We start from the raw sequence: 16,972 nt of genomic DNA on the forward strand, positions 1-16,972 counted from the left end.
CTCCGACCCATTAGCCTTGGTCAAGGCGTTCGTCATTTATTCGTCCGTACGCGGGATCGGTGGAATATCCTCACCATGATCGATTACCGCATACGGACGAATAAAGACGAACGCCTTGACCAAGGCTACGGCCCACTGCACTAACCTGACCCTTAATATTCAATTATAATAGTGAACTCGTCCGTTCATCTTTTATGGACGTCTCGTTTACATTCTTGAAATACACACGCCTTTTGGAGTGTCACGCTATATAATTTAAAGAGGTTGTGGAATGCTCGAAGACATTTCCGTCATTTTTCGGGTATATGTAGCCTAAGGTGTGATGAAATAAAAACGACTATTGTGTCTGTCATGAAATGAGTACAAAAGGTACTTTTGAGAGCTGCTTTTCAGGTCCTGTTTCGACCCGAACGTGCAATTTGTGTAAAAGTCGTCGTTGGGGGCAGCAAACAAAACATAGTAAATCGTGACGTATAATAAACAGGACTCCCGATGCAGCGTAATATAAACGAGTCCTGTTTATTACGTCACGATTTACAATGTTTTGTTTGCTGCCCCCAACGACGACTTTTACACAAATTGCACGTTCGGGTCGAAACAGGACCTGAAAAACAGCTCTCAAAAGTACCTTTTGTACTCATTTCATGACAGTCGTTTTTATTTCATCATACCTTAGGCTACATATACCCGAAAAATGACGGAAATGTCTTCGAGCATTCCACAACCTCTTTAAACTCAAAATGTACACAGTGTCATCGATGCTTGGGTGTCGATGGCAAATGTGTAGCTGCTTCGTGCCGCAAGTTAACCTGGATACCAGGGATCGTGGATATTGTTATGGCACACTCTACTAGAACGAGTTTGCTTGATGCCGACATTATATGTCTCTCCACCTCATCGTACTGGCATGGATTTTAACCGCCCACTTGCAAGACGAAAGATACCCAAAGAAAGACGCAATGCATACTTCACTTTGGCTAGGCCTATTTATTCTGAGCTTTGTTGCAAGATGTGTACCATCAGAGACAGTTGTGCGTAGTTATCAATCTACAGGGTGTCCCAATACCATTGAGCATGAAACAAATCGCCGATTTTCTCAAAAGTTGGTCAGACTAGCTAATCAAATTTTATAGCATTTTCAAGCCGGCATGGTCTTGTTTAACATTGGTGAAAAAAACCCAGAGATATCTTTGATTTGGTAAGGCTATGTATTTTTCGACCTGCACAATGTAATATAAACGACATAAGAAACTGGCTGAAGCACGAGAAAAATCTGTCATTAACAGCATCTAAAATGAGCCATTCCCCCTCCCGCCCCCTCACTTTTCTTTTCTTTTTTTCTCGGTCGGAAAATTTCAAAATATTGTTTTATACCGTTAAATCCCCCGCGCGCTAAGTTACCATTTAATGTACTGCGTATAGTGACGCCACGTTTTCATGCAATATTGTGTTCAGCATATTAAAAGTGTGGTGATGCCAATCGAAAGACTTGTAACGTGCAGTGTGTTTTCATAAAGCATTAATTGTTCATTTCTAAAAGTGCCGTTTCACATTTACATTTCATCGTGAGTGTAGGTTAGTTCGTGGAACTACTTTCTTGCCGCCTCCAGTTTACAGGCGAGGACCACGAGCTTCGTCTGTTGAGGATTCGTACCCGCGGCGAAATATCGGAGTTGAGTATGCGATCAGTTTGCGGGCTTTGCCGGTGCTGCGCGCCGCTGGTCCTTGCAATGTTGCTGTCTGTGACCGGTGTTGAGTTAGCATGGCCGTACACTCTTTGATCTGTGGCTTGTCTTTGCTTTGAGCCTGCAGTTGTCTGGTGAGGTTTGTGATCGTGTTCACTGCTAACCAATACTTCAGGAATGTCAGTAACGCAAACGTTGGGGACTCGCATGACACTGCGATCGAATGAGCTCCAATCAATGGAGGCGTGACTGCTGCTAGACCCACTGCGACCCGATGTGCCGCGGCCTTTACCACCACGTGCTGATGAGGCCCAGCTTGCTTGCTCAGACGACCTACGCACAAAGCTTGGCCTCCCACGGTGAAACCTGTAAAAGGGGGGCAACAACATGAATTATATTAATTTTTAACATTTTTTATAGGTTTTCCTGGCCAATTTCCTGAAATGTTCATTCACTCCTGAAAATCGGTCATCATCGTCTGAATCCTATTTCAATTCAATGAAAGTTTAATCGTTTTCATTGTCCGTGCATTTGGTTTCGAGAAACAGATGGCAAATTACGTTACTTGGGAATTCATTTACGCAAGCATACCTTTTTCAAATCGAATTCAGGTACAGCTAAATTGATTGACGGTTGATGAAAAGGAAACCCCTAATTTTATTTAGTGCCGATTGCATTACACTAAAAGTGAAATAAAATGGTGAATGTTTGAAGTCGCCTTCTAAAAGCGAAAAAGAAGTCTCGTAAACGAATCTTAATGGACACAAACGAAAGGTGCTGCTCAATCACTTACTTGATTGAATTGAAATGGAATCAAATGCTCTGGTAGCGAAAATGAAACGCGTGTTTAGAGTAATTCTCGAATTCAGACGAAAATGAATGACCGATTTTCAGAAGTGAATGAACATTTTAGGAAATTGGATGGAAAAACCTTTATTTTTAAATTTGTTATTTTGTTCTGGTAATGAAACCAAGGATTCCTCAAATGGGTTCTGTGGCCCCAAAGCCTGAAGAACCCTTTAGAGAGAAAACAATGAGAAGAAATTACAGTTTTAGAGATGGGGGAAGAGCCCAGAGAAATATTTTGAGGAACGCCCGCGGAATCAGGCAGGGACTGAAAACCCAATCCAGATATTGGCCAAGGGCGGGAATCGAACCCGGGTCACAGCGGTGGAAGGCGAGGACAGTACCGCTACGCCACGGATCCTAGACACCAGGATAAACGACTGTTCTGAGCTCTAAGTACAAACTGCACTCAGTGGACTTGCCTTAATTGGTTAGACGCGTGATAACGGGCATTAATACCCGTTGGCGCGTAATCGCGAATTTTCCAGATGTGCCATTGTGTTGGGTTTTTGCACGACATCTAAAACGGAAATATTCATAAAACTGTAAGTAAAGCTACTTCTTTATTTAAAACATAATTGTTCCAAATTATTTTTAAAATAAATTCTTCAGGATATAACAGATGGTATTGTGCAGTTTTTGTCGTCATAGATACCCGGGAAATAAACGTCAAATTTCGAGGAGAACACCGTTTACCCAAATTTCGTTTCTAATTAGGCTTTTATTAAAACGTTTTAGAGAGATAGGATGCCGAACCGATGAAACAAAAGCGACATTTCATTGTTCATCTTGTGTTCGGCATTACCGATATTGTGCTCGGCATTACCATGGTTATGTATCAGAATTCAATCATAAAGACCAAAAACGTAGACTCATGAATATTCAAAAATATGATTCGCTGGCTTGACAGACTTCGAGGCCAGATCGGGTGATCGGGCTACGCCAACCTGACTCCCCTTAGGATCCGTGACGTGTCACGGATCCTACACACAAGGATTAACGACTCGGCCCAACTCCAGTTAGACGCGTGATAACGGCCTGTACTGGTGGCAAATACCATGAATACTTGTCAACAAAAGAGACCCCTGCACGCGGTGGCTTTCAGATTTGCAAGGCTCTTCGCCCGATCTGGCCTCGAAGTCTGTCAAGCCAGCGAATTATATTTTTGAATATTCATGAGTCTACGTTTTTGGTCTTTGTGATTGAATTCTGATAAGTGATAACTACATAAACCATGGCCCATGGTAATGCCGAGCACAATATCTTTAGCTTTAAGATGAACAATGAAATGTCGCTTTTGTTTCATCGGTTCGGCATCCTATCTCTCTAAAACGTTTTAATAAAAGCCTAATTAGAAACGAAATTTGGGTAAACGGTGTTCTCCTCGAAATTTGACGTTTATTTCCCGGGTAAATACCTGCATCTGTGACGACAAAAACTGCACAATACCATCTGTTATATCCTGAAGTATTTATTTTTAAAATAATTTGGAACAATTATATCTTAAATAAAGAAGTAGTTTTACTTACAGTTTTATGAATATTTCCGTTTTAGATGTCGTGCAAAAACCCAACACAATGGCACATCTGCAAAATTCGCGATTACGCGCCAGCGGATATTAATGCCCGTTATCACGCGTCTAACCAATTAAGGCAAGTCCACTGAGTGCATTTTGTACTTAGAGCTCAGAACAGTCGTTTATCCTGGTGTCTAGGATCCGTGGCCACTTTAAAGTACCGATCTTGCAGCGCTTTAATTCACGATTAAGGCATTATGTAATTAAAATGAATGGCTTTAGCATGGAGTTATATATGGTTTTAGTTAGGCCCCTATGCATATAGTCTAATGGTGGCAGATGTTACAATCTCAGTTTTCACATCTTATTACTGATTTTAAATTATCATTTGATTTTTCCTTTTGTAAATAAAAAAACCAGTTCAACAAAACTCGATATAAAATTTTTTATAGACGACTTTCCGGCATTATTCACCTAACATGGTGAATTCTGCAATTTTCTCCCAAATGTGTACTATAGGTTTTCCCGGCTATTTTTACAACATTTTTCATTCAAATTCACCAACTCTGACATTCAATTTTGTCCGAGAAACATTTCAAACGTTTAAACAAAACAAATTTAGTCATTTACCAATCATTTCAACATTTGGTCACCCTCTTTAGTCACCGGGTCGAGAATATTCGTCATTACAGATCAAATTTGTCTAAGCTGTTGCCGAAATGGCAGCATTCAGATATCAAATTCGTCTTTATAAATCAAATTTGATATCTGAATAACAAGGTTTGGCGCAGCCTACGAGACAAATCGAATACTCCGGGACAAAAACGTGTGCTCATTGTTGAATTTGTTTTAACTAAGTTTGAAATTGTCTGACAAGAGATGAAAGTGCACCAAATCGATGTTGATGGACGAATTTGAATATTAGAAACCGACAGTGCCTTCGAATGATAAACGTTTTAAAATAGCCGGGAAAGCTTACATTTCAAAACCTATAGTCACATTTCTCAATCAACAGTGCGTATTACCTGTCGTCGATATGTAGAATTTCTGGCGGGCTATTGACGCTTAGATGTCCGCCAGCACGATAGGCGAGTGATGTCTCCCCATTGGTCACGTGACGTCGTTGGCGCTCTACGTGATGCAATCTATGACGTGCCGGTGGACAGCACTCGATGTGTAAGGTGTAGCGCTTGACATGCCTGTACAATATTGAAAAGTGGCACAATGTACATCGTGTATGCCAAGGCAGGCACAAACTGATTAGAAATGGAAACAAGGCACTGCTACATTTGCAGTCAAAGTACAACATACAGTGTGTGTAGGGCCTATCCAAATAATGCAAACAATTCGTCGGCGTTTTCACGAAGTGGCGAATCCATCGAAAATCAGATTTTTTTCCAATTTCGGTTTTTGTGCTATTTTGACTTAAATTCGTGTCCTAAACATTTCTGCAAAGTTTTAAGACCGGACAATGTTTAATTAAATAGTTACGCTAATTGCATAAGTGGCGAATCTGCGGCCCTCTGCATTTTGCGTTTCACGAAGCGGCGAATTAAACTACAGATCCAATTGCAGAAATATGTATCTGGTCATGTCATTTGACTAATGAGCTGTCGTATCAATGAAAAATATTTTGAAATTCGGATTAAAAGTGGGGCGAAATGACCGTTTCAAAAAGTGACTAACTTCAAAACCGATTTTCTAAAAACGCAGCGTTCGCGCTGTGTGGGCGGATTCGCCACTTCGTGAAAACGCCGACGAATTATAATGGAATGCCAGGCGTAGAATGTGTTACCAACATAGATAATATAGGTTTTCCCGGTTATTGTAACACTTGTATCACACGAATTCCCTATAATCGATACTTTAATTTCGTCCCCAAACATCGCCAAGCTCAATACTCAATTTTAATTTTAAAAAAAGACACCACTAGATTTCATTTAAGGTTCAGTATAATTCAATTTTTTAGCATACCGATTCGTCCTAAATTTGTGAAATTCGTCTCGTTTAGCAATCGGCGTTGAATTAAAAAAGCAAATTCTTGTTTTTTTGTCATTCGTTTTAAACTTTTAATGTTGTCATTGCATCATTTCGTTTCTGATGACTTAAAAGTCACCAGAAACGAAATGAAATGACAACAACATCAAAACGAATGACAACAAACGAATTTGCTTTTTTCAATTCAACGCTGATTGCTACACGAGACGAATTTCAATTCCATTTCAATTCAACGAAAGTTCAATCGTTTTCATTGTCCGTGCATTCGGTTTTGAGAAACAGACGGCCAATTACGTTGCCTGTGCATTCATTTACGCAAGCATACCTTTTCTAAATTGATTTCAGGTACAGCTAATTTGATTGACGGTTAATGAAAAAGAAACCCATAATTGCATCTGGTGCCGATGGCATTAAACTAAAAGTAAAATACAATGGTGAATGTTTGAAATCGCCTTCTAAAAGCGAAAAAGAATTCTTGTAAACGAAAGGTGCTGCTCAATTGATTAAACTGAAATGGAATGAATGCTCTGGTAGCCAAAATGAAACGCGTGTTCAGAGCGATTCTCAAATTCAGACGAAAATGAATGACCGATTTTCAGAAGTGAATGAACATAGGAAATTGGCCGGGAAAACCTATATTAGCGCTACACAATCTCGATGTGCCGCACACCAAAAAGCACGGACGATATTTCACAGAGTTGTATGACTCGAGTCAATGACCCGACTCGAGTCCGAATCGATCCACAACTTTTGATGACTCGACTCGACTCGACTCCCTAAGGGCAAATGACTCCAATCGAATCGAGTCACTGCGAGGAAATGACTCAACTCGACTCGAGTTCCTCATCAGAATGACTCGACTCGCTCGAGGAAGGCTAATAAGACTCGAGACCCAAAAATAAAAGCAAAACTTTGTGAAAAAAATTTTGCAATGACTTACGCCGGTGCCGGTTTTTGTTCACGTCACGTTAGAATAATGCATACATATACATACTTGGTTTGATCAGTGTCCCCATTAGCTGAATGGCGATCAGCTGGCACCCTCATTTTATTTTCATTAAGAGTCAAATGCATGCGGTGTCACCACATGTAGTAGCCCGAATGTAAAATTGACTTTCTCTCTTGTGTGTATGTATTGTTTAGTGTTCAAATATTTGTGACCCGAATTGACTGAGCTAAATACTTGACTCAACTCGACTATCCTCTGCGACTCGACTCAACTCGACCTTCTTCACCTAATGACTCGACTCGCCTCGAGTCACTTCTTTAAAATGACTCGAATTGACTCGAGTCACAAAAATCATTGACTCGATACAACTCTGGTATATCAACTTCAAGTGTGCTTTAAATGATAACAGAATGATTCAAATTGCGAGATTTAATAACGGCCGGATCCCGTTTTTCCCCCAATAATTATTGTGGTGAATTACTTGCAGTAGTTAAGGAGCAATATCTTCTTGAAGGCCCGTCTGAAGAGCGGTTTACAGCAGATGTATATGATGGGGTTGAGGAGACTGTTGGCATAGCCCAGCCAGAGCGCTGCTCGGTCCAGAGCCACGGGAATGTAGCAACTGGGACAAAACGGTTTGATGACGTAGAGAAGAAAGAATGGCAGCCAACATACTACGAACACCGTCATGATGAGACCTGTAGGGGGATAATAAAATGTCTATTAAGATGTCTACTCCACTGTATAGCTTTCATTACCATGAAAGCTTTTCGGACGTTGCAAATTCGAAAAGCGGTGCAAATCTATGATCATTTGTCACATCTCGTCTTTCACTGTGAGGGTATACGCCCCCCCCCCCCCGGATTTACGATCTTGCATTCTTCATGTAAAAGTTCATGTGATTGCAACCAGATTATTTTCAGAGATTTGTCGCCCATTGTAATGGTCATATCAACGTCAAACTGGATCACTATTGGCCTTGAACGTATACCTCTTTGGCAATAAAACACCTCAAACATTCACGTATTGCAACTTGCATAAAATAGATGGATCCGTGCGCGTTATCACTTCTATCGTGAATTAGGCCCCGGCCCTTTAAAGGGAATACATCATTTTGCTTTTGCTGAAATTTTCAGAAATGGATGGATTTGGGGTGCAGGTAATATATAGCAAATATTGTTACACTGACTTTTTGACGTTATGGGTTCATAGATACTATAAAAACCAAGGAAAACAATCATTTTCCTGTAGTCTGGTTTCCTGACTCCATTTAAGATGAAACAGAGCAATTTATAGACATTGGGGAATTGTGTAAGGTCAGGGAACCAGTGTAGCTGGCTTGTACCCGTTCATAGTGTGTAATCAATTGCAAACAAATGCGGACTAACTCAATAGGGTCAATTTGGGCAAGTATTTGAAGGGAAAAAAGCCACTCCAACGCTGGTCGGCCGACCAGCTTTGGAAATTGATACAAAATACCACATTTCTTGAAAATGACAGTATATATACCAGGTGCCATGATTTTACAGGACGCTTTAGACTGTCATTCACTAACAGTCCAGCAAGGTGTTTCAAAATAATTTGTAGTTTTATTTTTTGATGTTTGCAAATGTTGTTTATTCCCTTTAATGGCGAACACATTGCGCTATAGCTGTTCAGGGCAACTGTCTTGAAACATTTTCTCAGTACAACCATGATAGGGCTCCGTTCGTGTACAGTGATCATGCGCCGGCCAGTTGCATTACCAGAATGATTGAGGTGTAATGCAACTCATGGTAAACGTTGGAGGCGTGAGGGATTTTTGAGTTAGCCTTTGGATCAAGTGGATCAAACAAATGGCAAGTGGTGAAATACATTCGACGAAGTAGTAAAAAATACACTGCACCGAATCACTGCAGTAGGCTATACTGTTTTTGAAATGGAACAGGGTTCGACTTTAGCGGTATAGCCCGCTAGCCAAATGCCAGTCAAAAAAAGCGCGGTGGGCTAGTCAAACTATTCCTAAAGTAGCCCGGCTGGCGAACCAAAAATTATTCGGATACACTGTTATTTCGGTTGTGTACTATATGAACCTAGCAACCAGTTGTGTAAAAAAAAATTGAACCAGTTGTGTAATATTTTACAAAAGTTGTGTAAACAACAGTTTACACAACGGGTTGCTAGGTTCATATAGTACACCGTCTGATTTTTACACAACCGAAATAACAGTGTACGGCAAAGATGAAAGGATCACAGGAAGAAAAAAATCATTAAATTCAGAAAGCAAACCTGTATCAATTTTGTATCAATTTGTGTCTAATTTTATTAACTGCTTATGGTTAAATTATTAGATAAGTTTATTAAAACACACTGACAAGATTGCCTCAGGATACACGTTGTACATGTATGCACATTTTAAGGGTTCCTATAAATATGATGGAAAACATGCGGGTTAGTGAAAATGCCCGCTAGCTAGTTAAGAGTCTGCTTCAGTAGCCTGGCTGGCTAGTGAAAAAAGGTAAGGACGGTCGAACCCTGTATCATGAAAGCTGTCTGTCTGTCAGTAACTGATCAGGCGGAACGTTTTAAAAAGTGAAGAGCACATAATAGTGCGTGCATCACCATTATACATTCTTCAGCCTGCAGATCTAAAGCAGTGAGGCCTGGGGAACGGCGACATTTTATGATTTTAAAACGTTTCCAGGTGTTTCCTCTTTCATAATTTGGCGGGAATATGATAACTTTAAAACGATATCTCCCCAGCATTGCACGCGTAGGCCAGTGTAATTTATGACAGCTTTTACTTGGGTTGTTTTGCGCCTCCAACGCATTAAAAAGAATATCCGCCTTCATGTTTTTCGGGTAGCAAACAATTTGAAATTTGTAAATTACGCACTCCATGACTAAACGTGGGCGGATTTTTTTCGTACGAGTCTCATTTAAAAGTAAATAGATTTTGTTCAGAATGGTTCAAACTCTAGTACACACGCTTAGAAGAGCCTAACTTACACGGTAATTTATTACTAATGCAAACACTTTCCTGACATTTCGATGGGCTTGAATTTCTGGTTTTGGTTTTCTTGCAACTCAAGCGCCATCGAGGATTACTGCTTCACTGAACCTGTGGAGACTACTGAGGTCTATTCTATTGACCGACATTTTTATACTCACGAGATAAGGCGAGGTAAAAAAAAAAACATGTTTCTCGTCCCCGCCCGCTTCCTTTTCGGAGGCCGCCTGGATTCTTTTATTGTTTTTTTATTTTTGAAAAATGCAGTAAAAAACACCAAAAAGTCCACAAATTCATCGGAAAATAAATAAAACTGTTCATTGTAGACCAATACAACTCTAAATAACACTGAAAATATGTTCAGTCCTCTTGTCCAATTTGTCTTTCATTTTAAAAGTTTCTTTGAACTGTGGAAACACCAACGATTGCAGGAAATTGTAAAAGGGCAGCCATCTGAATAAAAAATTAAAAAATTAAAAATAAAAAGCCCCTCTTCCTCCTTTTTTTCAAAAACCCGGACGAGAAACATGGTTTTTTTTATTCGGCCTAAAAAATAAAAACGGTGAGTCCGGCTGGCTCGCGTTACTGACAGATCATTGCAATACGTGGGTCATTTTCAGTGACGTCGCTTATATTCGCTCATATTTGCCAGTGATTCCAATATCCACAAAATGTCCCCGATGGATCAAAACAACACATGCCCGCGCTATGCGACGTTCAATAGTGTCAAGATTCAACTGGTGCGGCGTCGGCTGCATTTCACCAATTGCGACACTACATGCCATATGTTTTCATTATCTGAAGTCCATCTCTGATGATTTTGTCGCCAGAGTAAAAACACAGTTAATTTCTTTTTCTCTTGTAAATAGAAACAAATACTTGACTTAATGAGTAATGTCTGCCTCGCACGCGCACTAAATTGCGAACTCCGTCTATACATTGCCACATAGGAGAAGCTACGAACTACAATCTAATCAATAGAGTGCGTCATCAGCCAAAATGGCATACTGATCTAATAGTGACTGGTTCCTTCTTTATTTTTGGTAAGCATTATTGTTTTCCACTCGGGGCATCTTCATGACGTACGCTAGGCTCAGGTCCACCGAACATCATTGGTCTGTATTTGGTTCTTATTATTATCTTTAAATAGGACTTATTTACAATTGGCTCCTCATTAAATGTTAATAAAGGGTGAGGGAAAAAAAGTGTCAATTTGGAAAAGTTTTTGTCCCCCACAAAAACGGGAAAGGTTGTTATTTTTTCTCTTTAGCCAACATTCCATCTGGGTATTGACCACAGTCAGTAAAAGTTTCACTGATATTCAGCCTAAACATGCATGAAAAGGATATCAGGCCTTTCTTCACGACTTCCCAAAACACAATGTTCATAGACCTTTTGCCATGAACACAATGACAACAATGGGCCTCAGAACAATGGAGGAAATAAATGGAATAACAGAACAGGACATCAATCAAATTGAATTACATTTATTGAACTTGAAACTGAATAACAGATAAGGTATTAAGGTTCACAGGGGAGTGTGTGGCCTAGTGGTTAGGGTTCGTGACTCATGATCAGAGGGTCCGGGGTTCGAATCCAGCCGCTGGCCATACATTGTGTCCTTGGGCAAGGCACTTCACCCCCACTTGCCTCTCTCCACCCAGGAGTATAAATGGGTACCGGCATTAGCTGGGGAGTAACCTGCGATGGACTGGCATCCCATTTAGGGGGAGTAGAAATATTCTCAGTCGTTTCATGCCAAGGAAACCGGAGATAAACACCGGCCTGATGGGCCACATTGGCTCGAGACAGACTTTATCTATCTCTATTAAGGTTCACATATCTTGTTGCTCGCGATCGACCTCCCACCTGTCTGTCATTCTGATCAATGCATAGTTGTGCCCGTGTTCCCATGTCTACAATAACTCTGCGGACCATCCATGTTCTTCTGAGGGCTTCCAGTAATTCGTTGGTGAAAATCCTGCAGGGTGTTTGGCACAATGCGGTACGCCTGGTCCTTGAGGTACCCCCCACCCCCGAAAAAAATCAAAGGGGGATAAGATCTGGAGATTTTGGCGCCCCTCCTGCGCCATTAAATTACGTAAAACATATTAAATACATTTGTGTTGGTACTGTTTTGAGGTAACGTCACAAAGAAAGGCCGATATCTTTGCGTAATGCGTGTATGAATGTATCAGTGACATTTGTACTGAATGTGGTCAATACCCAGATCGAATGTTGGTTGAAGAGAGAACAACGGGTAACCTTTCCCGTTTTTGTGGGAGACAAGGAATTATCAAAAGGGACATTTTTTTTCCGACTCACACATAAAAAAAATATATATGCAATTTCGTGAGACCACAAGTATGAAACGTTCATTAAACTGTGTGGACAAAAACAACAACTGTCAATTCTCACATCAAGCTGTTCAATCGATCGGTGACACTCAACAGTACAGACTGTACTCCAAAATTGTCATTCTAAAATTAAAATGAACACGTTCGTTCTTGGATCGTTTTATCTGTACATGTAGTATAAACCATGCACGAAGAACCCTGTGATATGAAGAGTTCTCAAGCACTAAGGCACGTTTTGATTATAGCCTGGTTTATCACGAAAGGTGCCAGAAGGCAGAAGACATCACTTCGGTTATGCCGGAGACCGGGCGTGCCCAAAAATCAGTTGTGAGGATTCTCCTTAGACACTGAGTAATAAACCTCAAGGCTATACTTGAGAATTGGTGAATAAATCATGTTTACAATCATTGTTAAGTATGGCATGCAAGTCACTGAGACTCAGAAATCGACCGCAGTATATTTCATCCCTATATGGTTTGTATCACCTATAGCAATGACGTTCTTCCCATACGTCTCTATATTTACAAATTTAAAACCTATATCCATGCATCAAACAAAACCGGAGGCTGATGCCAACAGTATGTAAAGCTACATGGGATTTGTACGGTGTTTTTTGTTTGAAGCAACAAAATTGCTTAAATCTTAAAGGGAATATACATGATTTGCTTTTGCTGTAATTTTCAGAAATGGATGGAATTGGGGGGTTGGAAATATATAGCAAATATAGTTACACTGACTTTTTTTGAGGTTTTGGGTTCGAAAACGCTATAAAAACCAAGAAAAACAATCATTTTCCTGTAGTCTGGTTCCCTGACTCCATATAAGAAGAAACAGAGCAGTTTACATATATTGGGGAATTGTAAGGTCAGGGACCAGTCTAGCTGGCTTGTACCCGTTCATAGGTGTGTAATCGATTGCAAACAAGTGAGATGGTCAATTGGGGCCAGTATTTGAAAAAAAGCCAGTTTTTTTCCAACGCTGATCTTGAAAATGACAGTATACCAGGTGCCATGATTTTACAGGATGCTTTACACTGTCATTCACTAACAGTCCAGCAAGGTATTTCAAAATGATTTGGTAGTTTTATTTTTTGATATTTGCAAATGTTGTTTATTCCCTTTAATGGCGAACACATTGCGCTATAGCTGTTCAGGGCAACTGTCTTGAAACATTTTCTCAGTACAACCATGATAGGGCTCCGTTCGTGCACAGTGATCACGTGCCTGCCAGTGCCGGCCCTTCAAGTATGGTGTTTATAACAACTTGCCAATAAAGTTGCAGCTCATTGGATAAGTAACTATACCTTATTCTTTTTTTTATAGAAAAAGAAACAGAAAACATGCAATGATTAGGATCTCGTAACTATAATTTTCGTTGAAACGCACCCAAAAAAATTGCGCCCGCGCGAACACACATTATAAACCTTCTTTCAATGATTGTTTTCCACCGAAAGATACAATTTCAGGTTTGGAATTATTTCACAGGGTATTTGGTACCATCCTTACCTTCACCTTGAGCAAGATTTCTCTCATTAAATCGGTAGGTACATTTCAGGATAAATTACAAATGTTCCTCGTGCCTTGAATTTTTTTTTGGAGTAGCACGTAAGGGTTTCCATTGGGATTCGACGTACCATGTGCAACCCGATATAACAGCAAGCAGTTAATTTTTGCCAGAATCGCTTTTCATCCAAATATCCAATGTCGGCCGCCTGCCCATATGTCAGCACAAAATTAATAGCGATGCGTTATTTGAACAGCTACAGACAAACTGTTTGTTTCGTGCACTGAAGAAACTGTGTTGCCGTGCACGCATCAAGATTGCCGTTCCCTTGTATATATACACATGTAATCTAATATAGCTCTATGACTCCACTTCAGCAATACGAGATCGGCCAAAATGCACCGTGTTCACTGAGTTGAGAACATTTGCGAAAAATTTCTTTATGAAAACCTGCTGCGCATTCATCCCGTGAACATAAAACACTCGTACTTGTATTTTTGAGACAAGTGTCCCCGAAAAACAGGAATGAAACATAAAATCTTTAAAATAATTAAGGAAGCAATATAAACAAAAATTCTTAGCCTATCTTGCAGGGATTTGGTTTTTTTTGTGAAAAAAATGTTGCAACCCGACGCCACTTCCGCGATTGTGTACAAAGTCTTTGGAGAGTCATGAAAATGTTCAAAGTATTTCCTAGGAAACGTTTCTCAGTCCCGTGCAGATTCATGTCATCATCATTTTTGCAATGAATGACCTTCATTGAGATGATATGAAGAAAAAAGTGGCGTCAGGTTTTTCTCGTGAAGTGATTGAAGGGTCTCTCATAGATCAAGGAGGAATGAGAATGATTTGCTCTCCAGAAAAAAAACTCTTGAGGCTATATATGCACATGCACGTCTGTGTACTTTAAACCAAATGAGCAATAGTGGGATTACGGGGACACCTTAAATAAACTATATCAGGCGACAATCGGTAATTTTGTAATTAGCTTAAGTTCGTCTTCTCCAACTTAATACAGGTTGTATGCCCTTGGGTTATGTCTGACTCCTGATCTTTATTTTGATAGATGGACCATGCATTAATTCCCATCATTATGGTAATTGTTGCTTCTAGCAAACATGAATTATTACCCGTCATCCAGTCCATAATTTACTGGAAGCGAACTTTTAATTTTCCAAAGAACATACAATGTATCTTACGATATGACTATGCCTTTGTATATAGACAAATTATTTTTCTTTCTGCTATATAACTTGTTTGTCGTGATACTTTTATTGGGGGTTATGCTAATAATAAATGACCAATCGCGGTAGAATAGCGATAGATTCGCGTCAACGCATCTTGTGAAATATCGTTCAATTACCCATGATATACAAACGGACGCGGAAAGCGCCAAATCTGACACAAACAAACCCAAGTACATAGAAACTCCATAAGGGGCGTGGCTAAGTCGCAACTTTGTTAAAACTCCTTTTAAGAACATCTTAAAAACACCCAATGTTTGAGGAGTGATCTCTCTTACCTAATGTCTTGGCCGTTTTGACCTCGGCAAGATGCATTCCTGATTTATTCTGTTTCCTCTTCGAGGCAGCTCGGCGAACAAGACACCATACTTTCCGTCTTGTCCTTGCTCTATGCCGAGACAGTGCCTTGGCCTTGGATGAGTGGACTAGCTGGGCATTCGACGCAGCCCCGTCTGGATGCCTTGCGGTGATGGTAGAACCATGAAATCGATGATTGCTGTCCGTGTCATGACTAGGATCCGAGGCCGATCGATGGGTTCCGGTATGCCTTACCCTAGCTGGAGCCCCATTCTTCCGGGGCAGCGATCGTCGAAACTGCGCCCCCTTTTTCGACAGACGGTAAATTTTACAGTAGACTGTTAGCATGACAACAAGGGGGATGTAGAAGGACCCTAGGGCTGAGCAGATTACGTATAGTCGGTCTTGGTCGTACGTACACTGGTCGGTGATGTTGTTAGTTCTTTTGGGCCAGCCGAATATCGGAGGCGATGCGATGACGAAGGAGAGAAACCACACCGATAGGATCGTGAGGAAGGCCCGTTTATTGGTCTGTTTGGTGCCGTTCCTCAAATGAGAAGAGATGGACCAGTAACGATTGAGGCCAATAGTGCAGAGGTGGAGAATAGATGCTGTGCAACAGGACACGTCTACGAAGATGAAGAAATCGCAAGCGGCACGACCGAAATGCCACTTACCGTCTGATAGCTCCACGCTCAGGGTAAGGGGTAAGACGAACAAGGCAATAGACAGATCGGCGATGGCCAGCGAGGCAAAGAAGAAATTCTCAAAGGTCCGAAGCTGTCGCTCCAGGAGCACAGCCAGAACCACCAGGGAGTTGCCCAATGCAATGAGCACCGTGAGAGCGGTGAGCATAACCCCGATAGGCCAGCGCACTTGATGATCGACCTCCCTCTCTGGAGAGAACCCCCAACTCGTGTCGTCATCATCCTCAGGGTTCAGGACGGAACCTAGAATCGTCCAGTTGCTGTCGAGGTACTCGAGGCCACTTTCAGACTCCACAGAAAAATATGATTCGTTTGGCCGCATCATGGGTAACGCCGCGCTATTTGATGAGACGAATCCGATCCACCAGCCTCGTTGGCTGCTGCATTCGGCACCGCAGACTTATAAAAAGGAAGTTCTTGGGGTTTTTTCCATCCATAGTCCAGCTGCACGGTCACTAGGCCTAAGCTGTTCGCTACGTGCTCCAAGACGCTAGTGTACTCGTGGCTCGATGTCTACACACCACATGAATGTGTAGTATAACATTAAATTCAAGCTGGAAATACGATCGCTTGTGTCACTCCTGTTCTATCCGGCGGCCATTTCCCGATATGTTAAAAAACATAAATTCCGTCATGATCCCCGCGCGCCCACCAGAGAGTTGCTGCAACCACGAGCTCCGTCCAATCATAGAGAAAGGACACATGGTGTAAAGATGATGAGTTACAACTACGTGAGTGCACGTGGTGCTGCATGCAGTCGGGGTTACTTGCGGGCGTTGAAGTCGAATCCGCACCCGTGCCGTACATGCGTCAGTCGGCGATGATCGCATCTGCGCTGCTGCGCTGCTGCGCTGTCAGAATAAGCCGTTTCACAACTACAG

At 41.2% G+C, this 16,972-nt stretch overlaps 1 protein-coding gene across 1 annotated transcript; it reads right to left on the reverse strand.

The window, feature by feature from the left end:
- Positions 1 to 963: 963 nt before the first annotated feature.
- On the reverse strand, positions 964 to 16,552 carry LOC119729198 (probable G-protein coupled receptor No18). Its single transcript, XM_038201762.1, has 4 exons — positions 15,366 to 16,552; positions 7,476 to 7,692; positions 5,073 to 5,246; positions 964 to 2,051 (listed from the first exon to the last, which is right to left on the reverse strand). Exons 1-4 carry the CDS (start codon positions 16,414 to 16,416, stop codon positions 1,577 to 1,579), a joined length of 1,917 nt encoding a protein of 638 aa, XP_038057690.1. The 5' UTR covers positions 16,417 to 16,552; the 3' UTR covers positions 964 to 1,576.
- Between the last annotated feature and the right edge of the window lie 420 nt (positions 16,553 to 16,972).

Source organism: Patiria miniata, unplaced genomic scaffold, assembly GCF_015706575.1.
Source record: "Patiria miniata isolate m_02_andy unplaced genomic scaffold, ASM1570657v1 HiC_scaffold_1, whole genome shotgun sequence".
NCBI classification, from domain to species: Eukaryota; Metazoa; Echinodermata; class Asteroidea; order Valvatida; family Asterinidae; genus Patiria; species Patiria miniata.

Bases quoted from the DNA above. Each gene is read 5' to 3' on its own strand.
- LOC119729198 (XM_038201762.1), bottom strand. From the start codon at position 16,416: ATGATGCGGCCAAACGAATCATATTTTTCTGTGGAGTCTGAAAGTGGC. The intron at 5,247-7,475 runs GTAATTCACCAC...AATATTGTACAG, and splicing joins TTGCTCCTTAACTACTGCAA to GCATGTCAAGCGCTACACCT. The intron at 2,052-5,072 runs GTAATACGCACT...CCCCTTTTACAG, and splicing joins ATTCTACATATCGACGACAG to GTTTCACCGTGGGAGGCCAA.